Here is a 24,783-nt window from a genome sequence, read left to right on the forward strand (position 1 = left end):
ACAACTCTCCTATGATACGTAATAATCATATTTCAGTAAAATCCTTTCACAGGTATCGGTTTTGGAGCAAAGAAAAGTTGTGTACCAAATATCATCAAAATTGGTAACTATGAGGGTCAACTCCTGCCTGATTTGACATGGAATGACCCATATACATATATATTGTATATGAATTATATTTCTAATTTCTCAGCTCTATATATTAGGGATGGGACTGATTATTCTGCATTGTATTAGTATGTTAGTAAAATTGCTGATTATATTACCAGTATAATATTTCTATAAATAATCTATAATTGAGTACACAATACTGCAGTTTTGTTATAATTATAACGTCAAAATTCATGTAACCTGTTTTTGCAAAAGAATACTCACTTTTTTCCTGATGCAAAACCCTTAATGGCCACACGATTCCTCATGAAATTTGTGTTGAATATTTAGAAATCAGTACATCCCAAATATATATGATAAAGTCCTGTATTACTGTACAAATTTCAGAGATGGAATATGATAAATTGACAAGTCATCTTGATTGAATAGTTTTTTTGCTGTTTGGTATTTTTTTCTTTTTTATGGCTGAAAGTAATAAAAAAGTCAAGCATTTAGCATTGCTTTCATATGATTCTTTGTTTTTTTTCTGATTTTTTCTTCTCATTCATTATTGATCTCAGGTGTAAGTATGTCTCAGAATGCATGTGTCACATTCTTGGGAATTACATGTACTTGCAACATAATAACTAATTAGCATTTTTGAAAAAACAAAATGGAATCATGTTTTGGTACAGCCTTGCAGCTCTCTTTGCAGTGATGGTAGCGTTATTATTCTTCTTTTCAAAATGCTGGCTCATGAAAATTTGTTAATATAATTTTTACAGATTTATATGAAGGGTAAGGCCTTCTTTTTGCTCTTTTTTTAACAGCCTAAGAAGAAGGATAGCATGGGCCACTCAGTTTCCGTGACCTCCTCTCTTTGCTTCCCATTTCCCGTTTCCTGTGCTGTAGTCTCACTTCATTTCAATGCTGTTATATCACATAGGTGCATGCTTTGTGGCTGATGGTATACACTACCCAACTGTTAGACGTGTTCCATAATTATAGAGGCATTTGGGTGGAGATGAGCGAGTGTTGCTTCCGGAAATAATTTTCAAGCAATCTTTCATGCAGGAAGCTGCTCGTATTCGCAAATGATGGCTTCCAGATAAAGAAAGAGAATTATACAAGGTGTGCATCTTGCAAGTGTGTAGAATTTTGCACAGTATTATCTTGCTAGTGTGTCGACAATTACATATTAATCCGAGAGGAATCATATAGGGAATTAAAGTATAAAAAAATACATGCTAAGTGATGATAAATGCAAGAATGCATATTCTAAACAGTATTGTGTGTGTTTCTGCCAGTTTCAAAAAAACAAATGTCAATATAGTAATAATCTGTATTCTGTCTCCGCTGTCTACATTTTATGAAAGTGCAGATGCTCTACTTGTATGTTGCTGGTACTTGCAAAATAAAGTGTTTCCAAGTTTTAAGACAATAAGTACCACTTTGTTATGCAAGGGTATGTATTATGAAGGGGTGATCTTTCGCACTATCATATATACATATATATCTTTCTCAGGGTTTATATTGTCTCTTGGGTGGGTTTTTCTCGAATTCTTAGTTTGATGTGAGATTAACATTAATTTGAGTATGACTGTGAGAAGGAAATTAACAGTTACGGAAAAGGAAATAAATTACTTTTCAAATTTGCCGAATTTTGCTTTGTTTGATGTAGAGCATGCCATGAAGCTCTTTTGAATACTTAAAAAGAAATCTACTTCGAAAATTATTTCCAGTTTTTTTCCTTGCATTAGTAGTGTTTGCAAATTTATGGAATGTGCTATCTCGCTTGTTGCATTAGTTTTTATTTGTTTGTTTTTTCTCAAACATTTATTTTGCAAGTTTTGTTTCATTTGGTGAACCTTGTGAATTTTTTCACCTTTATTTTGATTTGCTTCCTTTATCATGTTGCTTGAAACATTTAAGGGAGTGTTTTGTTTGTTTTTTATTGTTATGCTTCCTCCATCTTTGTCCCCAGAAGAAGAATGGGAGAAGGAACTTCAGGCAGAGCTTCAAGATTATGAAGTGGTTAATGACGGAGACAATCAACAGGATCACGACTGGGAAAACGAAATTCAAGAAATGTTGGATGCTGAAGATAGCACTGATTTGAAGTGAAACTTGGAACTTGGTACTTTGAACTTTGGCAACTTGAAACTTAAAACCAAATTCCCATTATGCACAAAGAAAGCATTTAATTTCTTTCTTGAAAACAAGTATTGTTTGTCCCATTAAGACAAAAAACAAGGAATCATGTGTTTCAATTAACAGTCTTCATTAAAAATTTGTGGTTTTAAACATTCTGCTTTTATAGTTCTGCTAGGTTTCGTAACAGTCAACAAGAAAAGCAAACAGTAGATCAAAGTTTCAAGTTTCTTCTTGTAGTTGATTTTTAATTGTTGTCATATATGACAGACTTTGGTAACATATGTATATTGTCACTTTAAAAATGGTGTTTGCAAACATATTCTGTGTATATAATTGTGAATTGATGAACATATGTAAATTACAGTGCTATGTTAATATGTCAAATAATTTTGTAGTCCTACTTTTTAATGCTATTGTGGGTATGTATCAGTAATATTTACTTTGAAAACTTGTTTTCGTATTACTAAAATACTAATTGTGCTGTTTAACAATATGCAAATAACAATGCTGTTGTATTATTTTTTAGCTGGAAAAAAGTAAAAAAGTTGTTTGAATCACAAAATTTCCATGTGGATGTGTGTGTGGTAGCTAAGTTCGAACAGATCATTGTTCGGTGGGAGGAAATATCAATTTTTTTTTATTTCCTCTGAACCAATTGAAACCAGTATTTTGATGAGATGATAGAGACAAGTATTTTCTCCATAGTTGATATGGTATGTAATGATTATCTTATCAATGGTACGTAGACGCTATCATTCCATTGCCATAATGAGGCATTTTTCCCCCACCTCCTCATTGTGAATGTGTGTTGTTGATTGGTTAAGAGTATGCTTTTAATCAATTTTTCCTTTAATAGTTTTCAATAGCAAGGAAAAAAATAGACTGATTAAGAGTGGCTGCATGTAATAAATTTCTAGTCAAAACTGACAATTTTTTGTTTTTCATACTTGAATAGTAATAATAGGTTGCAATTTTATATACATATATATATATTTCGAGACTGGCAAGGATTATTTCAATTATTATTGTATCATAGTTTTCACTGTAGTTACTGTACAGCATATTGGTATAATATATAAATTAATGTATTATATATTTTTTAAAAAGTTACTTTTTGTCAGTTTAAATTTTGTTGCAAGAATGGCATGATTCCATCAGCCTTCTACTTGGGACAAATTGTTACAAATGTTGATAGATTTTTAAGCCACTTGATATATACATATGCATCTTATTACTTTTTTAAAAAATTCTCATATGTTTTCCTTGTTCATGTAGCATACTTCTTTTGAGTGCATAACACATCTGTGTGATATATATATATATTTTGATTGTTACAGACTGTCTGTACATATATTGTTCCCTTAGAGGTACAGATTATAGAGAAAGGCTGTGTGTGCGTGTGCATGTGTATGCGTGTGTATATGTATACATGATTTTGATGTATGCATGACTCTTATTTACTGATGGATGTGTTACACCTCTACTTATGAGGCCCAATGGTAAATTTTGTTAACAAAAAGTGTTAATATTTTGAATTGAGATTTATTTTAAGAGATAGCAGCGGCTTCATAGGTATTGGAGTACTTTTCAAAACCTTCTCCAGAGGAAAAAGAAATAAAAGTTGTGTTGTGTTCTCTGAGAAAAAAAATGTATGTTATGAAAAACAATAAATAAAAATTTGCACAGTGCAATATATTTTATTTTCACTTCATATTTCTCCCCTGTTGAAAGTAGTTCTGTCAGTATATAAAGAGAACATAATTGGAAATTCAGATGAGAATGAGGAATATAATTATTGGGGGAAGCATGCCCATAAGTTTTGTACATTAGCCATTTACATGAATGCCTACAGGACTACTCAACACATCACCGATTGAATGCTGCTTTGTCGTATCTACACTGTTAGTCGTGAATGAGTTGATGTTATCGTGTTCAGTACATGTTAAATGTGCCATGTTCTGAAGTGATGTACCCAGATGTCAAATGGTGTTATCAACAATAATAAAAATTCATAATTGGGAAAGGAGACACGCGGTAGTATATAAATACGAAGAAACTAGTACTCACTTTTATCCACAAAGCTGTATTTTCTTTTTCGATTAATTTCAGTGGCCACTGCCACCACTGTCACCAGCGGCAGCCAGAGAACTACGAACAAAAAACGCATGCCAAGCAACAGTACAGCAAGTTCCAATGAGGATGGTGGCAGTGGCCACTGAAATTAATCGAAAAAGAAGAAAAAACAGCTTCGCGGATAAAAGTGAGTACTAGTTTCTTCATAATAATAAAATGTTTGCAAATCTTCAAAATTCACATACTTCAAACTTCAGTCAGCTGTCCTGAAAAGTTTGTGCAGATGGACATACAACAATATAGTATACAGCCGGCGACATTAAGAAGATTGAGTTTCTATGGATTTTAATGGATGCCGAGTTTTGATGTAAAGCATATTCACAGCTTATACAAGTTGACAACATCTTGTGCACGATTGGTATCCAGCACATACAGGGGTCAACTTTCGATCTCGCCACCAAAATCCATAGGTTTCAGATCTGACCTGGGCATGGGTGTTTTCTGAATGAGTCTTCACAACTTTACCTAATCACTAGCTGATTACCTGGCATTGTCCGGGTATTTATTTAACTCAATCTTGTATTAGACAGCAAAATAATAAATTCTAACTATAGTGTAAATGTAACTAATTTTGAATGTGTTCGTGAATGTCACCAATTAGCTTAGCGACTCCGAAAACTATGGATTCGACACTAATCTAGGTCATTTGTGGCATTTTATTTTCACCCCCCACATGCCGATAGGTGATGAACTTGGAGTTGAATGTTAGACAACCCAAGAAACACTATCGTTGTGTGGGATTGCATAGAGTTACGAATGTCTGTCTGTGCAGAATTTAATACCTGTCGTTTTCGATTATTTTTACATGTCACCCCTTCCCACCCCACCCCAGGGTGTGTCATCCCCAAAGTATTCTTTCCAGATTGCAAGTGATACATTTACAAAGTTTGGTTGAAATTGCTCCAGGCGTTCGAGAGTTATGCCGGAAAAAACGTACATAGAAAAAAAAACTGGACACCTTAACATTTGACATCTGAATTGGAATTACTTATGAATTACGCACTCAGTTAAGTATTGAACAATTGAACATTCATTATTGAACATTTTCCATACTTTTTACGTTTATTATTTATCTATTTATTTATTTATTTGCTCGTATTTACTTATTTGGAACACCTAGTAGGCTCAAAATTAATTTCATGCAATTTTGTTTTAATTTATTGATTTTCAATTCCTGTTGATGTTATTTTGTTTGTCTAGAGAGGCATGAATTTTGGTTCATAGTAACAGATATTATTGACATTGTCATTGCTGGTGTTTTTCTTGCAAGTGTATTGTAAGTTTGCTAGCTTGAAAATGAGAAGTGAAGAGCTAGTAAAAGCAGTAGCTCTTCGTGATGATGGTCGTAGTGTGCACTATATTGCTAGGGTGCTAAATATAGCATGAAGTACTATCCATGAAGCTCTCTGGCAATATCATGCAACTGGTTCCTATGGTAGAAGACCGGGTTCTGGTCGGAAACGATGCACAACAGCACGGGAAGATCGTTTCATGCATACCATAGTTTTAAGAGACCGTCGTACGATTTCAAATATTGTGGCACGGCATTTGAGAAATGTTCATAGAGCTGTGGTTTCTTCACGAACAGTTTGTAGAAGACTGAATGAAAGTGGTTTATCATCTCGGAGGCCGGCTACAGGTCCCAGGTTGTTAGCACGTCACTGGAAGCGAAGACTGGAATTTGCTACACAACACTTACATTGGAATGTGGAACAGTGGGAAAAGGTTTTTATTCTACGATGAGTCAAAATTCAACCTACGTTCATCAGACAGGCGTGAACATGTGTATAGAATACCTAATGAGCGTTATGCACAATGTTGTTTCATTGAAATAACACCCTTTGGAGGCGGTGGTGTCATGGTCTGGGGAGGTATTTCTTTACAAGGACGTACAGAGTTGGTTCTTGTAGAGAATGGGGCAATGACAGCTCACAGGTATATTAGAGAATGTTTGGCAGATCATGTAGTAGCACCATATGCACCATTCATAGGCCCAGATTTTGTTTTTATGCATGACAATGCACGTCCTCACATTGCGAATATTGTCACCGAGTACCTGGACGAAGTTGGGATTACGCAATTAGAATGGCCACCACAAAGTCCGGACCTAAATCCGATAGAGCATGGATGGGATCAACTGAAATGACATATCAGAAACCGTGCAATAGTTCCAGAAACAATTAAAGAGCTAAGACGTGCTATTCAAGAAGAATGGGAGCAATTGGACCAAAAACTGATTGCCAACCTTATTCGAAGTATGCCACGGCGGTTACAAGCTGTAATTGATGGCATGGGAGGTAACACCTGCTACTAGACAGCTTATATACCCGACCAGTATCAGTTAACAATATTAAAAAAAATATTGCTAAGATTTTTTTCGATTTTTTTTTTTTTGGCAGTTTTCTGTAACTTTCGTTTATGTTCTAATTTAACTTAACAATAAATTTTAATTTGCTTTCTGTTGAATATATTCAGGTTTTCTTATTTCCAATGATTTCTGCAACATTTAATTAGCCTTTAAATCAGAATTTATGCGTTATCACAAAAAATGCAAGTGTCCAGTTTTTTTTTGTCCAGCAGTGTATATAGAATAGATTAGTCCTGCTCATCGTTGAGATTAGCTAACAGCAATGAAGAATAACAATGTCATATCTTGTGATCGGTGCTTTTCACATTGCACATCACAATTGTTGGAAGGCCACTAAAATTAACCAGTAGATCTGTTTATATTGATTTACATCAATTAATGTGAAATATCATACACAGTGTATTTACCATTATGTAAATGCTGATGACATCAGAGCAACCTCTTTTCATATTATATCCTCCAACTTGTACTGCACATTTTTCCTATATGCCATCTTGCAACTAACAGAAAAATATATTGACTGCAGGTAGAGAGAATTTTATGTGGTCTTGCTACTATGTAGTACTCTAATTGAAACAGAAATCCAAAAATAATACAGATCAACACAGTTAGTTTTACAGGCCAATTACAATGATAGTTGAACTGAATATAAGTGCACACAGGATGAGGCTTGACTAGGACTTGAATGCAGGTCTCTGGCATACCACACCTTTTTGCTCAACCACCAAGCCATTTATAATTAAAACAAATGCAGGGTGGCAATGAAATTGTTCAGGGTACTTTCCTAATGGCTAGTTCAGTTAATTAATGCAAATTAAAAACTGCTATACGTATTTGCCCCAGATATACGAGCATTGCTGTCTGCAAAAAATACCTATGGCAACAGAAAAGACTGGGTCTGCAGAGGTGGCACATCATTGCAAAACATTCGCTACAGTCCATGAACATTTCGGTTTTATGTTTTGTTGTAATCAATTACATTTATTTCTTCAGTAACACTATTCAATCCTTACTTCCTACCCAATTAGTGAGAAACTGATCCAGTCCCCAACATGTTTTATAATAGTCATGGTATTATTTTGGTTTAATTCTGCAGCAGAATTCCATCCATTTTAATTTGCACAATTATGAAAAAGTTATGTATGATATTTTGGGAAGTCACTAAATGTGAAAGAAAATATACATATTTTGTAGATTTAAGATAGCTATCAGGATTACATTTAGATTGATTGATTGATTTTGTTTTAAGTCCACTTTATGCACAGTAAGGCTAATTGGGACTGGACCTACATTTTAAAGTGGGATCCAAACCATTATGTGCCTCCACCGGGTATCGAACCTGGGACTCCTTGATTACAAGACGACGATGCTACCACTGCGCCATTGGGGAGGCCCTGGATTACATTTAGGAAATGCTCCATAAGAGCTCATAGTGATAACATGAATGGTTTGCAAAAGCTCAAGCTCTTATTTTTAATTGTACACATAGTTTCATATTTTCACTCTTGACAAAGTAAATATGCAAGTTCCAATGGTTACTTTTCAATAAAAGGGAAAAATCAATTTTTTAAAAAAAATAGAACAAGTTTTCTTGGTTACCTTTGTACATATTTTATCTCTTATTATACATATATTTTACAGTTTGTAAAAATATTTGTTTCATTTTGAGCATTGCTCTGCTAATAAATTGTACATCTGAATAAAATCTCATCAGCTAATATTAAGAGGTGTGTAAATGTCTGTACATTACATACACATGTAAAGTCTTTAGAGAGACGAGCTATGACTAAATCCTGATCACACAGCACTGATATTCCTTCAATGACTAACGACATTTCACCAAGAGAGCTTCTAAGTGGCTGGTGTGGCCTTTAGGCTTCTTTGATAGCTGTAAAAGAAGATGACACATTATTACCAATGACATGGAAAAGAAAATCTGTACATAATGTTTCCTTCTGTGGCATAATTTAAGAGTATATCAATGCACCTTTTTGAAACAGACGACACATTTTAAATAATATATAGTCTTAACAAATGATTATCAAGAGAGATAAGATATTTTTTGTAATTAGTTTGCAAACAAAAATTGTTTCTAAAAATGTTATATGTTTCGAAGCTACAAACATGATCTAAGAAGTAGGAAGTGAATAGAAATGTAAGCAATGGGTGAATTAAAATAATCAAAAAACAAATGAAACAAGTACATTTCCCAACAACAAAAACAGATCCACACCTACTCAAACCCTGTGTATCCTGCACTGTTGCTTTGGAATCTACTGTGTGGTTGATGATAAGAGGTTACCATGGTTGATGATGATAAGAGGTTACCATAGTTGTTAGAAGCTTCACCAGATTTCAGGAAAATGTTCTTGTGCGACTTGGAGGTTTAGTGGAAAAACTTTTCACTTAGCTATATCTGATTCACTGAAAACATGGCATCGTACCATGATCATAAATCATAGAGGTCCTAGAAAATATACTAATTCACTAGTAATTAAGTTTTTCCTACATATGTAATAGTTAGGGAGCAGAAGTTGATGAAATGTCATCTTTTTTCTGACTTGTCGGGACACGATGCCCATTAAATATACACAATATTACACTTCGTCTAGAACCCAAAAAAGGTTATTTTAAAGTGCATTTTTTGCCAATTTTCAGGTTTTATGTCATTTTCCCCAATTTTTGGCATTTTTCATACATTTTTCGCAATATTCAGTGTATTGTTTCATCATATTTTGCCACTTCTTTCATTTTGTATATATTCTTGAGTCATTTCACCAAGGTGAACATAGGCCTATATATATCTTGCAGAATTGCAATTTACGAGGAAAAGAAATGCTGAACTGGTGACACTCTTTGTTGTGTCGGGAGAAACCACCAGGTGTCCATCTGGGGCAAACTCAGATATTTCAAACAATTTTCGATGTTAAAAATTACCTTTCCGATGTACTTTTCCTGGGTGGGGGGAGGGGCATGTCTATGAACCCTTTCCTGGATGCGTCCCTGATTTTGGTTTCCCTATTTTTTATACAATTTGTTAAATTTCTATACAAAAATTGTCTTACGTGTATATTTTTTTTTCTTTGCAGTGCCACAGAAACGCACCACACTACATAACCAGGCAAAGATGCGGGAAATTAATGCATTTTACACCAATTCATTCAGTGTATACGGCTTTTTTATTAAATTCTTTTAAAATTATTCGGTTGTTTCCACTGGAAATCCTCGTTGCATATTTTAATTGATTGTTTATGTAGTATCATATGTTGCCCTTTTTTTAAAAGTAAGATTCCACTCCCTAGTAATAGTTATCTATTTGTATGACTTCGACATTACTATAAGTGATCCAAAAACTTCCGAGTATTCTACTTATTCTTATGTTACATTTTTGCTTTGTAATAATCACCCAGACAAGGGTCTGTTGTAAGAGCAGCCCTCGAGGCCGAAAAACAGCTGCTCTTTAGAATGCAACAACACTATGTGAAGTAGACCAGAAATTATATTAGACACTAAATCTCTCTGAAATTTGGTACATTTTGGGGCATATTGCCATGCTGTAAGTCTGTAAATACACATTAATACATTGCTCGAAACTTCTAAACACACATTCAAGATAAAATATAGATGTGTACGAAAATCAAGATTGTTGTACTTAATCTGGACCTGCAATCCTAAATATACTAGCAGTTTTTTCAAATGTTACGGTCTCTCTGATATTGTAGTGGTAATGTTGTCGCAAGTCCTCAAAGTGGAAATTGTCAGTTGGGGAGTGTTTGCTTGAGTCTTGGGGGCTAGCAAGGGAGAAGGGACTGTTTCTATGTTTTAATGCTGTACCCCTTGAAATTAACTCTTTCTGGAAGGGATTTAGAATATCGAGTTTTCCTCAGTATTTTTTCTTCTTCACAAAATCATAAGAAATGTGTATTTAAGTGTGTTATTATTTAACATGTTTTTTTTTCTAAAATATATGACACTTCCTATTTCCACAGATATATAATATTTATTTATTTATTTTGAACACACAGGCACATGCTCAATTACAGTGTTATATTTTATATACATTTTCTCACAATAATGAATTTTTTTCTGAAACAATTTTTTGGAAAGTAAAAAAAGTATAACATTGCATAAAAGTTACTGAAAACATACTTTGAATAGGTAATGAAAATAATGTAAAAAGTGTCTATTAGGATCGAAATCATCACAGAGAAATCCAAAGCAGAATCATCGTAAGAAATTTCCACAATGTGAATATAATTTATTAAATGCTATTCTTAAGAGTATAATCAAAAGCAAAACTTCATTCGACATGAGCACAAGTAAAATTCAGCACTAACGAAAATGTGACATTTAGGGGTTGAAATTTGAACGAGGTGGTTACAACACATGTGCAAAGAGATGCTGTGCTGTCGTTCATTCACAATGGAATTATGTAGTGAACAACGAGCTGCCCATCTTATTGGACAGTAATTCCATGGTGGGCTATGCCCATTGCTCGTCTGGAAAGGGTTAAGGAGCCTCTGGTTCAATCCCTGGTGAAGGCACATTGCACAGTGGTTTGGATCTTGCTTTAAACTCTACAATTTAACCATGATAAGAATGCCCCTGGCGAACTTGCAAATTAAATTGTGCAATTACTTGTTTTCTCTCTTTGCCCCCCCCCTTTTTCCTCTCATGCTTGCGAGCCCTGTGACTACAGTACGACAGGAGCATTCTTATCTTGATCAAGCTGTACTTGCAGTCCAGATTACCTTCTCTGGGGTTAAAGTGGGCTTAATTCAAACAACTTTATTTAAACATATTAGTTGCTACATGGAGCTTACAAATTATAAAACTAATTATACTACTTACTTGATAGCTCTTGCCATCTGGTATAATCCAGTTATTCCCACAAATACATTGACACTGAACAAGCTCCAGTTCTTGGGGATAATCACAAGAGAGTACCTTGACCAAATGATTCCTGTAGCTGCTAATGCTCCAGATTGAGGTATGCTGAGTTTCTCAGCTGGACGGGTTAAGTCTCCAATTCCTGCTATAACCAAACCCTGAGGAGAATAGCAAATAATAATAATAACAGTACACAAATAAACAACATGATTACTAGCAATTTTGAATTGGTCAAAATTCATCAGAGTACTATATAATTTTTTTTTTGTTTGCAAATTTACTGTCTAAAATTGTAAGCATGTGAACTTCTTACAAATACTACATACTGAAGAGTGGGGGAGAAAAGTACTCATCGTAGCCCACTAGCTAAAGGTGGGGGTTACCGTATTTGCTGACGTATAAGATGCACTTTTTTCCCTTTAAAAATAAATCTCAAAACAGGGTGATATGTTTTTATCTTATATGCCGATAACTCAGTTTTTGATTACCTTCATTTCTGAAAATTTTCTCTGTTCAGTGTTGGATGATTTCTCTCTTGCAGTGTGTGATGAAGATTAAAATGTATTCTTTCCTAGTTAGATTAAGTAAATTATTTGTTGAAAGTAGACCTACATATTACATAATATTTGAAACACAGTTAATTAATTCTAAATTCACTTATAAAGCTTTTTCCTAAAAAAAATGTGTACAAAGGAGGAGGCCGGTAAATACAGTGTAATATATTCCAGTGTCGGATTATGATTTCAGAAACAGCTTTCTTTGTCTAGATTCAAAGAAAGGAACTGTGTTGTTATTGTCTACAACACTTGGAAGAATATAAATATTTTTCACTTGTTAAATAAACTCATTTAAAAAATAAAAAAAAATGTGGTACTAAAATGTTGAACATGGCAGTTTCTTTTTTTAACCCTGTGTATGCAATGCTTTGCCCATAGTCACTGGGTTACTTACCCACTTGAAAATTGGAGCCCAGAAGAAAACTGTTTTTGGACCTATAAGAAAGATAGACTGCTTTGAATGAAGGTAGTTTTCAAGAGGGAATTTCAAAATTGACAAGAAGCACATAGAATATCAAAGAATGCACACAAGTATGTGGAATAAGGAAATCCACAACATGCAAATTAAGTATTTTGGTTTGGTTTAGTTTTTTAACCAGTATTTTGCCTAGCTTCACTGAAATATTAGCTAGAAGTTTAATCTTTTAATTTTGCATATAGAAAAATCTTAGCTGTTAACTTCATTAGACCTTGTTAACACTCTAGAAATATTATCTATTGGGGCTATTCATCAGATGTTGACGAATTTGACAACTTCAGTAGTATCTGAAAACTGCACAGTATGGTAAGAGCTAGCAGAGCAAGATTATAATTATCATATAAATAAGGGGAAGAAACTAGTTGTCACCTACATGTTGCTGCATAATTAGAAAATGAAAAAAATATGTACCACACACACTTTTCTGAGAAATTCGAAGACAGAAACCTTTGAATTCAACAAATATGGCCAATAAAAGTAACAATTATGTAGCCATCAGCTTAATAGACTTGCACAGCAGAAAAAGCACTGTGCAGTATTGTTTGTATGTTCAAACTTTATTGCAACTTTAAGAGTCTAGTTTACTAATATATTTCAAATTGAATGAACTTCTCGGACATTAAAAGGACCTAAGATGATAATTTTTTATGCTCAGTCATGCAATTTTGATCATTTATTGATATGACTCTAGGCCAAAAAATAAAGCCAGATGTCCAGTATATAGTAGCTCCCTACACAGACCAATATAAAAATACAGCATCATACATATTTTACAATAGCTTTCTACTGACAAGAAGCCATGCTGATGGAAAGAGATGCAAGATTGAGGGAATTAGTAGGTTGGGTTAATTTCTACATTTTAGAGTTGCTGAGTCAGGAGGAGTTTATGCAAAAAAAAAAAAAAAATGTTTGGTAACGGTTCAGATTGTTTCATGATTTTTAATATCACCAATTTCGTTAATATTTGGTATACTAACTAATTTTGGCTTTCTAATCACGAATCTGTTGTTAAAATGTGGGGGTCACGTGTAGAAATTGCACATTATGCATGGGTAGCCCCACAAACCATTTCTGGTAAGGTTAGGCAAGCTTAGTTACAATTTTGTTTGTAAAACAATGCGATACAGCTCTAAATATATAGGGCAAATCCATTTCAATTCAGGCAGATTTGAGAAAATCTGTCAGGGTGATGTCACAGATATCCATGAAACTGAAATATATTATTCTAGATACAAAATTATGAGACACATATTTCTTTGTTTCGCAATAAAAAAAAATTTGGCCATCTTAGGCTCCTTCAAAGTTTGGGGCCAAATTTTCACAAGTTTTGGTGCCAAAAAATGTAAACGGCTGTTTCTCAGGAACTATTAAAGATATTTGGATTCTGTTTTTTTTTTTATCTGAAAGTTTATTGAAAGCCTTTTCAAATGCATATACAACGAACTTTATATGCAGCTTTTGGGGTGTGCTATGAATGAAATTTTAAAAAATTAGCCCCCTTTTGGACCCCCAAAATCTCGCAAAAGCCACCCTAAAAAATTTCAAAATTTCAGGGCAATTAACAGCAATACCTCAAGTTGAACATATATAAATTTCACGGGGTGTATATGCCTGGTTGTAGTTTTACACAATATTTTAATAAGCACATTGACAAGCTGAAAACTTAAACACAATCGTAATATTGAAGGAGACAAACCTTATTTCATCAGGCTATTATTGGTAAACAATATACAAATCATGAGAGTCCATAACCAAATAATTCATGTAATTGGTATATATCATGATATTGCTGATCATATTCAACATTTCTTATTTATAGAACATACTAGAAGTCATTTGTTTTTCATGTTCACATGTTCATTTGTTTCTTTTCGTTTGAGACAAATTGCTGTTAATTCCTTCTGAGCTTGAGTTTTGAGTCATTAGGAAGATGTTTACAAGTGGAAAAGCAGTGTTTTCTGAGAAAAGAATAAAGTGACCTGGTTTGAGAACAGGCATAAAAAATGTGTATATCAAAGCAAGAGTTGGAAGTTCAGACAACTTGAACATATGTTCACACAGGGTCGTTACACAGTTAAGCACCTTGCTACACAGCTCAATTTATCAGCAAAGCATATTAAGTGCATTCAGACTGCAGAAGAATTTTAGACTGTTGTTCAGACATATACACCAGGTGTTACACTGATTTACATTCTATCTGCAGAGATTCAAACATTCCTTGATATGAAACAAAGAGTGGGAACATGTGCAGGCAGTGCGAATGATTCATAAAAGTCATGTGTGGCATGCAGAGGGAACTGGAAATGATATTGTAGTTTCCATTGCAAGAACTGCCCAGAATGAGAAACAAGAAGTGAATGTTACTATTGGAAACAGCTCACATGTTATGCAGTATTGTAAAATTCACGACATCAAAGTGAGAACGTTTTTGGCTGTTATGTATGATGACCAGAGCTAGGAATTTTAGGTGCACAAATTTGCCAATAAAGGTGCAAAAAAGGTGCTAAAATAGGTGCTAATTTTCAGATGTAAAATTTATTGTGAGCAGTGCATACATATATGATTCAATTTGTCTGGATAAACACAGAGTATTCACTGGTTTTAAATCGTTTAATATAACTAAGCAAAGAAAATTCTCTGATAAATTAGAAAGCGACATAAAGGAAAACATGCTTCTTCTTACTTGCTTAGAATTAGTCATCTAGAAAACTGTTAAAATAGATTACATTCAAAATTTCTATGTTCTTCTGAGTGAGGCTACATCTGCGGTCACTAAGCAGATACTTGTAAGTTGAAAAAGAACGTTCAACGTCAACAGACACAAGTGGTGCGTATTTTGTTTTCAACCAGTAATCCACATCCTTGTTGACTTTTTGAACATCAGGGTTCTTGGCTAAACTTTGTTCTAACTTCTCTTTCCCGACCCCTTGCAGCTCTCGTTGCACATCCATCAAAACAGCCCACTGTGCTTCCTTTTCAGAACACTGCTTTTCCAGTTTTGTGATTGCAGTAGTAAGGAAAGAGAAGCCATGTACAATATAGAGTTCATCTTGAAATTCCTGTTTACGAGGGGGTATCCAAAAGTTTTAATTATCACCTTGAAATAAAAAACATACAATAGTCACTTGCAGTGGTCAAAGTTAGTTCTTGTTCACGTAGTCTCCCTGCAGAGTCACACATTTTTGCCAGCGTTTCTTCATCTGTTTTAAGCCCTCTTTGTAAAAGTCCTCCGCTTTGCTCGAAAACCACTGTTCCACTTCGAAAATGACATCCTCTCTGTCGTCAAATCCCAACCACGAAGTGGTTTCTTCATCTCGGGAAAGAGGAAGAAGTCGCTTGGCGCAAGACCAGGCGATTAAGGTGGATGCTGCAAAAGTTCATAGCCTAACCGGTGGGCGGCGACAACGGATGCTTGGGCCGTATGGACGCGTGCATTGTCGGTCAGGAGACGGACGCCTTTGCTGATCATGCTACGACGTTTTTGTTTCAATGCATCTCGCAGTTTCTCCAGAAGGTTGCAGTAGTAATCGCTGTTGAGGGTCTCGCCCTTCGGAAGGTAATCTGTTAAGATTACCCCGCGGCTATCCCAAAAAATGGACCGCATCACCTTCCCGGCAGATTTCTGGACCTTCGCCTTCTTGGGAGGGGGGAGGATGGATGTTTCCACTCCTTGCTCATTTCTTTGGTCTCCGGATCGTAGAGGTATACCCAGCACTCGTCCATAGTGACGAGACAAGCAAAAAAATCGTCTTCATTCCGCTGCAACAGAGTCAAATTCTGCTGGGAAAAGTCGTGGCGAGTTTGCTTTTGAAGAGGTGTCAACAAGCGAGGTTCCCAGCATGCAGACACCTTATTCATGTGCAGTTCCTCATCAATAATCCTCCACGCACTTCCGTAACTTAGTCCAGTCTCCGCCATCACCCTTTCCATGGTCGATCTTCTGTCATCGAGGATAACGGCCTCCACTTTCTTCACCATGGCAAGATCATCCTTAATTGAGGGTCTACCCACTCGTGGCTCGTCTGTCAGGGACATGTGACCACTTTGAGAGTTCCTCTTCCACCTCACAACCGTGTCATATGATGGGCTTTCATCCCCATACACAGCTTTCATTTCGTCGTGGATTTGGCGTGCGTTGTTGCCCTTCAAATGGAGGAACTTTATAACACTTCGGGCTTCAATTTTGTTCATCATGCAGATTGATGTCTTCTACAGCCTTTGGAAAGAAAACTACGTTAGACAAAGATTTGATATTTGCACAAGTATGCATGGAAATGACATTGATTATGCACAAAAAGTTTCATGTAAATATCTCTATAACTTCTTTATTATAATTAAAACTTTTGGATACCCCCTCGTAAGTGCAAGTTTTTTGGCTTTTTCTACAGCTGAGGAATCACTAGGCAAAGCATCTAAAAATTTCGATATTGTATGGAAATTATTGCAAATAAACACTGCAGCTTTTAACCATGTACCCCATCTAGTGAGGATGGGAGAGGGTGGTAGTGGAAGTTTCGTAATTTCTACGTACTTCTGTATTCTAGAAGGAGCCTTTTTCACTATTTTCTTAATGCTAGAAACAAATTCGTTCACATATGTATATTCATCTTTAAGAGCTTCACAAACTCGATGCAAAGCATGAACAAGGCAGGTCACATGTTTTAAGTTAGGATACATATTCTTCAGATTAGAAAATGCAGCTAACATGTAAGATGCTTTGTCTGTAAGAACTAACCACACACTATCATATCATATTTTACGCCCTCCGGCCACAATACAAAACATGCATCATTGAAACTTTGCATTACACTTGCATTATCTGTTTTGCAAAGAAAATAAGTTTTTAAAAGCATGGGTTTCACTTGATGCCCATTGAGAGGTGTTACTAAGATGTTCGAAACGTACCTGTTTTACCTATCTGTGGTTTCATCTAGTATGAAATAGACTGGATGGTCAACTACTACTTGCCTGATCTGCGAGATTTTAGCTTCATAAAGAGGTTGAAGGTAAAGATTTCCTTAAGGTGCTCTCATCTGGAACAGACTTCCCAGTATATTTTTGCAAATATGATTTCATGACAGAATTGTTAACTTTCGAAAGAGGTATTCCACATGCTATAAATGTCCTTGTATTTCTGGAACTCGAAGATGCAAGCGCCTCACCAATGAATTACTGTCGCTTCCCACCTTTACCATCTCGTAGTTCTTTATTCCAGACGTGCTTCCCACTTTGTAGATGCTGCACAACCCGAGTGCGTTGGTGTTTGTCATCAACAGCAATAGAAATATCACACACATCACACCTCAGAACAGATCCATCACTCAGGATGCTGTCACGGCTAAACTGTTTAACAATGTCCTGCAGTTTCCCAACATTTACTTTATGTTTTGGCATGGTGAACAAGCCAATCTGATGCATCGATCACAGACTGCAGTTACCTTGCTCGCTGAGACGGGAGAAGGAAACGAAAACAAAACAGCTTTCCTACAACAATCCGTAAACAATACAGTATAGGACAAAAAGAGCACAACTTCTAGCAATTGTAACGCGTCATTGTTGGCACTGTTTAAAGTCCGAGCGCTTACTACATTAACGTCCAAGAACTAAAGAAAGCCGATTCATTGTTGTGCGGTAAACAAGAAGCGGTGTCTCGAATGTGGGTGGGGTTAAACAGTGCGCAAGTTGTATTAAAAAAATGATAAAGATGCAAAAAGGGCGAAAAGGTGCAAAAGGTTCTGAGATTGTGAAAAAGGTGGAAAAGGTTCTGAGATTGTGAAAAAGGTGCAACCGAAACACCATGAGTAGAGTTCAATAAGTGTTTATTTTAGGGATGAATCACTTTTTTACCAATTTTCACACAAAAAAATTTAAGGTGCAGCACCTAGAATTCCTAGCTCTGATGATGACTGCTGGTGGGTTGAAGAAGCAACTAAAGTGTACTTCGAGTTGCAGGAAGTGCATGTAAATTTCATGCTGCCACATGGACCTGCAAAGGGCTATAATTTTCCTGATAGAATTAGGCACTAACATCAGTACGTGATACCTTTGCAAAATATTCTGCAAGTTCTTTCTCCACCACACTCCCTTGGACAATCTGCAAGACTGCATGCCATCTCTAATACTGAAACTGCCTGTGTAGAAAAAGCTTTCATGAACAGAACTAACATATGCAATGCCGGTACTGGAAGTTCACATCGCCTAGCTTGCATAAAAATGTCTTACGTTTAAGTTTTCAGCTTGTCAATGTGCTTATTAAAATATTGTGTAAAATTACAACCAGGCATATACACCCCGTGAAATTTATATATGTTCAACTTGAGGTATTGCTGTTAATTGCCCTGAAATTTTGAAAATTTTTTAGGGTGGCTTTTTCGAGATTTTGGGGGTCCAAAAGGGGGCTAATTTTTTAAAATTTCATTCATAGCACACCCCAAAAGCTGCATATAAAGTTCGTTGTATATGCATTTGAAAAGGCTTTCAATAAACTTTCAGATAAAAAAAAACAGAATCCAAATATCTTTAATAGTTCCTGAGAAACAGCCGTTTACATTTTTTGGCACCAAAACTTGTGAAAATTTGGCCCCAAACTTTGAAGGAGCCTAAGATGGCCCAAAAATTTTTTTATTGCAAAACAAAAAAATATGTGTCTCATAATTTTGTATCTAGAATAATATATTTCAGTTTCATGGATATCTGTGACATCACCCTGACACCCCCCCCCCCCCTTGTCTGTCTGCATTTGGAATAGGCCTATATGTATCTATATATTCCACTTACATTGGCTTTTTTCCCGATTTGCATACGTGACCCCCGCATTTTAACAACAGATTCGTGATTAGAAGGGCAAAATTAGTTAGTATACCAAATATTAACAACATTGGAGATATTCTCTATATTGTAAATTCGCTCCTGATTTTTTTCAATTTCTCCTAGCAGAAACACTAATTATCCTAGAATTTTGGCAATCAATGTCACGAAATTTGAACCTTACTTAAAGTAATGAGCACTGTTTGGATTTCGAAAAAAGTTATTTATGTTGAAAAAAAAAGAACTTAAAAATTACCTTACACAAGCTTGCGTGCTTCCCATGGCTAATGTATTTTCCGTTGACAAGCGACTGTAAGTATCATAGACTAGTAGGAATTAATGTAGAAGTAAATCAGAACTAGTAGAATGCATTTAGGGACTTTTTGTGTCATTTATGAAGATTATGTTCTATATGAACAATTTGTGTTGTTTTTAGCTTTAGGAGATGTAATATAGTAGCGTAATGAGAGTTTTCTTATGGGACTATTTATGACGTCATTTTCATCGTTGCCATCTGCATGTGATATGAAGGAACATGTTGTTACGTTATTTATGTTTTGTAACTTTGAGACGTGTTGGAAATATCTGAGATTGAAGGTTGGCAATTCTGTTGTTACCTCAGGCCAGGCGAGATTTACTGCAGACGATGTTTCGGTTCATTTCACATGGTACTGGGATTTTGTTTGCAAGGTGGGCATGCATTTTTGGTGTGGTAAGTGTTATTCATTGAAAATGCATATTGGGGAGTGTATCGACCTTTTCAGTATCGTGGTGTTCTTCGGCCCGGAGCCGGAGTTGTATATTCGTGAGTTGCAGGAGGATGGCTTAGTGACCGGAAAAAAGAAATATGTTAAATGCAGTCGACGATATCACAGGAATGTGTGGATAAAGTTAAAAATACGGCAGCGAGCATAAAAAAAAATCACCATAATTTTTGGGGGGTACAGTGGGTCGACAGCGCTGAACAACAAACCATTCACGGATAGCCCCATGAACCATGCACGGTAAGGTTAGGTTAGGTTAGGCAAACATAGTTAAAATTTGGGGTCGTAGTATTTTCAGGATATGCCAGGAGTGTTAGTTTTGCTGCTGTTTGGGAATTTCTTACGGGAAAAATTATCAATAGTAGTCCAGAATAGGAGTTTCTTGTGCTTAAGCGCGTCATACTTTGCGATCAAATATGCCCGTTATTTGTGGTTCCCTAACGCTGGAACCACTTTTATATTACGTAAAACATTGAAATCTGTCTATTAAAAAAAAATCGACGTAATTCTGTAGGGGGTACAGTGGGTTGGTTGACAGCCCCCATACATTGAACAAAATATTAAGTAATCGCTGAAACTCCATAGTATGTATTAACAGAGGTAAATCGAACCATGTTAAAATTGCATTCGTATCATGAAATCGCAATTAAAATAAAGGAACTTGGGCCAATTGTTTTTGTAATTTTTTAACATATATATTTTGATGTTAAGGCCACTGTACATTGCGAGTACAACATTCTATTTTGACATCAATTTTTTTCCAGGAAACAATTCTTCATGCCTAAATCAGAATGCATGCATCTCCTGAAATGGGAAGTGGATCCTCCTCCATGATATGCGGTTGATTCACTTGACATTGTGTAACCTTCCGGCATGATCCTGTCCTGTATATTGTTGTAAGTTTTGTACTACACCACAGAATACACATTTGGTTTTTTTTATTACATTTGCTTGTTATTATTACTAGTCGAGGTTCAGCTAAACTTGGTGTTCAAACATTTTAATTTCATTAAAAGTCATTAGTTTACCAATCAGGCTAAACTACGTATTTAGGCATGTTAACTTAAATTCACCAAGAAATAGCTGAAATAAGAACATGCCATACATGTTTACCTGGTTTAGATGTGATGATAATCGAACTGGTCCTTTTATTTATTCAGGACCATACCCTATTGCTAGGTTATTTTTATTTAATATAGTAACAGGTGAACTTTTTGAAACCCTGGACAAATGTGTTTGTTTATGTTTAAGCTTTACGATTTATAGATGTTTGCAGAGAACCTCTGCGGGGATCACCATATCAATTCAGTCTTGTTCTTGATAAACAAAATGTTGAAACTCGATGTAAGGTTAGATCGATTAGATAGTTACCTGCAGGATGCTGCCACAATGGTTGAAATTTTGGAGGGACAAACTTCTCCAAAGTAGCCATTGATTTCCTATATAAGAGAGACATTTTGGCTACCTGAAACGAAACTATAATAACACTGATTTGAGGACCTTAAAGTTCTATAGCCTTCACAAATTCACGCTCATAATAATTCTTGTTTTTCTCCAACATACGAAGCAAACTGGCTACAACGCAGCAAATACTTATATGGCAGGTTCCGGCTGGGACTCACTGGGAACACGCAGTCGTATTTCACTTGTTACCATGTTGTATTCATGCTAATCAGCTGATTGCGGAATGTAACCTTGGGAAATTTTCAGACCACGCAATGAGAACGCGCAACAGAAAAATTAAATAATTCCTTGTGTACGCATCAAACAAGTACAATTTTGGGTAAACATGTATGGGTGTATACAATTATGGCATTTCCTGCTGTATATTACCACCATTCAACATCACATATTCAAGAAGTAGGAGTGATGTTCAATCCGCTAAGATTCCTTTATCTTGCAGTTTATTTCCAGCTACTGGCAACATTGCGTAATATACATGTTATCCTCAGGGAGGTTAAAGATTATGAACACTGATGTCTAGTCGTCGTAAACGTAGGAAACTTGAACCAAGGCACGGATACTTACGTGGGTGTTAAAGGAAGGGTTATTAAGGGTGTTTCATAAAGTGCGCAGGTTTTAAATCTTGTCATTTTTGTTTGAAGGTTGGCAACACTGTTCTTATCATTTTCGTTATCTCTTATCATTACGATTATTAATTGAGCAAATGTTTCCCCCCCCCCCCAGATGTTCAGTTGAGTTGACATGGACCGGTTCAATGCCAAGCAACGCGTCGTTATTTTGAAGACATATTACAGAAATGGGGAGTGGCCTGCTCTGGATAAACTGGAAACCGTGATTTTGCGATTTCCCGAACTTTTCTATTGCTGTCAGGGTGCAAGGAATAAACATCCGTTAAGCAAACAATGCATAACCAACAGTTTATGAACTGTCTCTGCATAGCACTCCCCGTTTCTGTAATGTGTTTTCAATAACGACGCGTTGCTCGATAGTGAACCGCTTTATGGCAACTCAACAGAAATAACTAACTAACTCTCTAGCCTTCTTAAACCCGAAGGTTCATGGCTGCAGCAACACAGGCCTTCCATGTTTCCCTATCTTGAACAAGATCTATATACTCTTTTCCATCCCTACCGATTTCCCTTAGGTCCATCTCAACGTTGTACCTCCATCTTCGTCTTGGCCTTCCTACAGGTCTCTTACCATCAGGTTCCCCAACAAGAATCCTGTAAACTCCTCTTTCCTCTTCCATTCGTGCCACATGGCCTGCCCACCTAAGTCTCCTTGATTTAATTATTCTAATAATATCTGGACATGAATACAAATTATGTAGTTCTAAATTATGTAACCTTCTCCACTCACCTGTCTCCTCATCCCTTTTAGGTCCAAATATTTTCCTAAGGATCTTATTTTCAAATACTCTCAATTTATGTTCCTCTTTCAATGTAAAGGACCAAGTTTCACATCCATATAATACTACAGGCAAAATTACTGTTTTGTATATTTTAACTTTTGGTTTCTTAGATATTAAACGAGAAGACAAAAGTTTATGAGGAGAGAAGTAACATGCATTTCCTGAATTAAGCCTACTTTTTATTTCCTCTTTAATATAATTTTCATTTGTTAATATTACTCCTAAGTATTTGAATTTGGAAACTGGTTCAAACGAGTTGTTATCAATAATTAGATTTTGTTTATTACCTAACACTTGGTTTCGGCCTGTAAGCATATATTTAGTTTTCCCTTTGTTAACTTCCAAACCTATCTCTTTAGCAGTTTTGAAAAATATTTTAGCATTATTCTTAATTGTATTCACATCATCCCCCAGTAAGTCTACATCATCTGCATGCTAACAACTGAGTCACACAATTTAATTTTAGTCCTTCTTTAGTTTCTTTTACCTTCCAAACAGCATATTCTAAGGCAAAATTAAAGAGCAATGGAGATAATGCATCTCCTTGTTTTAAACCACCATGAATTGTAAATTTGTCAGACATATTAATACCCACACGAATTTTACTTTCTGTTTCACTGGTGCATATTTTTATCATACATATTATATAATTTATCTCTTTTGAAATCAATGAATAGCTGATGGACATTTTGATTATATTCCCACTTTTTTTCAAGTGTCTGTCTGATGTGAAAATTTTGATCTGTAGTTGATCTGTTACGTTTAAATCCACATTGATAATCACCTATAATTTCATTAGCATATGGTGTTAGTCTTGTTAAAAGAATGTTAGACAATATTTTGTACGTTGTTGAGAGTAGAGAAATTCCACGGTAATCATTGCAGTTCATTTTATCACCTTTTTTAAACACAGGAGCAATTATGGATTCTTTCCACTGTTGAGGGATTTCTTCTTTATTCCATATTAAACACATTAATTTATGAATTTGACATATTAATGAATTTCCACCATATTTAATTAACTCAGCTGGTATTAAATCAATACCAGGTGCTTTGTTATTCTTTAGCCTTTTAATAGCATCTTTAACTTCAGTCAAGTTAGGTTCTGGAACTAAAGGTTCTGCTGGGTGGACTTCATTTACTTCTGATTTATCTCCTACATGGACATTTAAAAGGTCATTAAAGTAGTTCTTCCATCTATTTAGAATATCGCTTGGGTCAGCTAGAAAATCACCGTCTTTATCTTTTATCAAGTTTACTTTAGGTTGCCACCCCTTTCTAAATTCATTTACACCTTTATATAAATCTCTGATATTTTTATTCTTGCTGTTTGTTTCAATTTCGTTAATTTTGCTTTTCAAGTAATCTCTTTTTTTTTTTTTTACTTCTAAACGTGCGGTTAACTTCTCGCTTTATTCTATTATAATTATTTAGATTTGTATCATCAGAGTTATTTAACCCTTAGTAGACGCCGCGCGGTCTGACGAAAGTAAGCCCAGTGTCGCCGTGGCTTTGAGCGCGAAATTTGAATTCGTATACATAATGGAGAAAAATCGTAATAACTCTGGCACTATGGGACCAATCTACTTCGGATAACTTTTGTTTTGCAGGTAGAACATCAGTGCATGCAACCATGTAAAATTTAGATGCCCCAACCGTGGGCGGGG

At 35.5% G+C, this 24,783-nt stretch overlaps 2 protein-coding genes across 5 annotated transcripts in view; one reads left to right on the forward strand and one right to left on the reverse strand.

Moving 5' to 3' along the window:
- Positions 1–3,929, forward strand: part of Sap47 (Synapse-associated protein 47kD) — a 66,909-nt gene extending 62,980 nt beyond the window's left edge. For 2 of the 4 annotated variants that reach the window (XM_083124040.1, XM_083124042.1), the window contains one exon: positions 2,075–3,929. In XM_083124040.1, the coding sequence (XP_082980166.1) occupies positions 2,075–2,214 (140 nt within the window). In that variant the 3' untranslated portion in view covers positions 2,215–3,929. The other 2 variants (XM_083124041.1, XM_083124043.1) reach the window with 2 other exon arrangements.
- Positions 3,930–8,338: 4,409 nt separating this feature from the next.
- On the reverse strand, positions 8,339–22,170 carry LOC145988829 (mitochondrial pyruvate carrier 2-like). The gene is made up of 4 exons (XM_083124044.1): positions 21,613–22,170; positions 12,587–12,627; positions 11,597–11,793; positions 8,339–8,633 (listed from the first exon to the last, which is right to left on the reverse strand). Exons 1-4 carry the CDS (start codon positions 21,695–21,697, stop codon positions 8,597–8,599), a joined length of 360 nt encoding a protein of 119 aa, XP_082980170.1. The 5' UTR covers positions 21,698–22,170; the 3' UTR covers positions 8,339–8,596.
- Positions 22,171–24,783: the final 2,613 nt, after the last annotated feature.

This window comes from Lepisma saccharinum, chromosome 6 (genome assembly GCF_977018435.1).
Source record: "Lepisma saccharinum chromosome 6, izLepSacc3.1, whole genome shotgun sequence".
In the NCBI taxonomy this organism is placed as follows: Eukaryota; Metazoa; Arthropoda; class Insecta; order Zygentoma; family Lepismatidae; genus Lepisma; species Lepisma saccharinum.

Bases quoted from the DNA above. Each gene is read 5' to 3' on its own strand.
- LOC145988829 (XM_083124044.1), bottom strand. From the start codon at position 21,697: ATGTCTCTCTTATATAGGAAATCAATGGCTACTTTGGAGAAGTTTGTC. The intron at 11,794-12,586 runs GTAAGTAACCCA...TATTCTCCTCAG, and splicing joins GGGCTCCAATTTTCAAGTGG to GGTTTGGTTATAGCAGGAAT. The intron at 8,634-11,596 runs GTAAGTAGTATA...CTTCTTTTACAG, and splicing joins CAGATGGCAAGAGCTATCAA to CTATCAAAGAAGCCTAAAGG.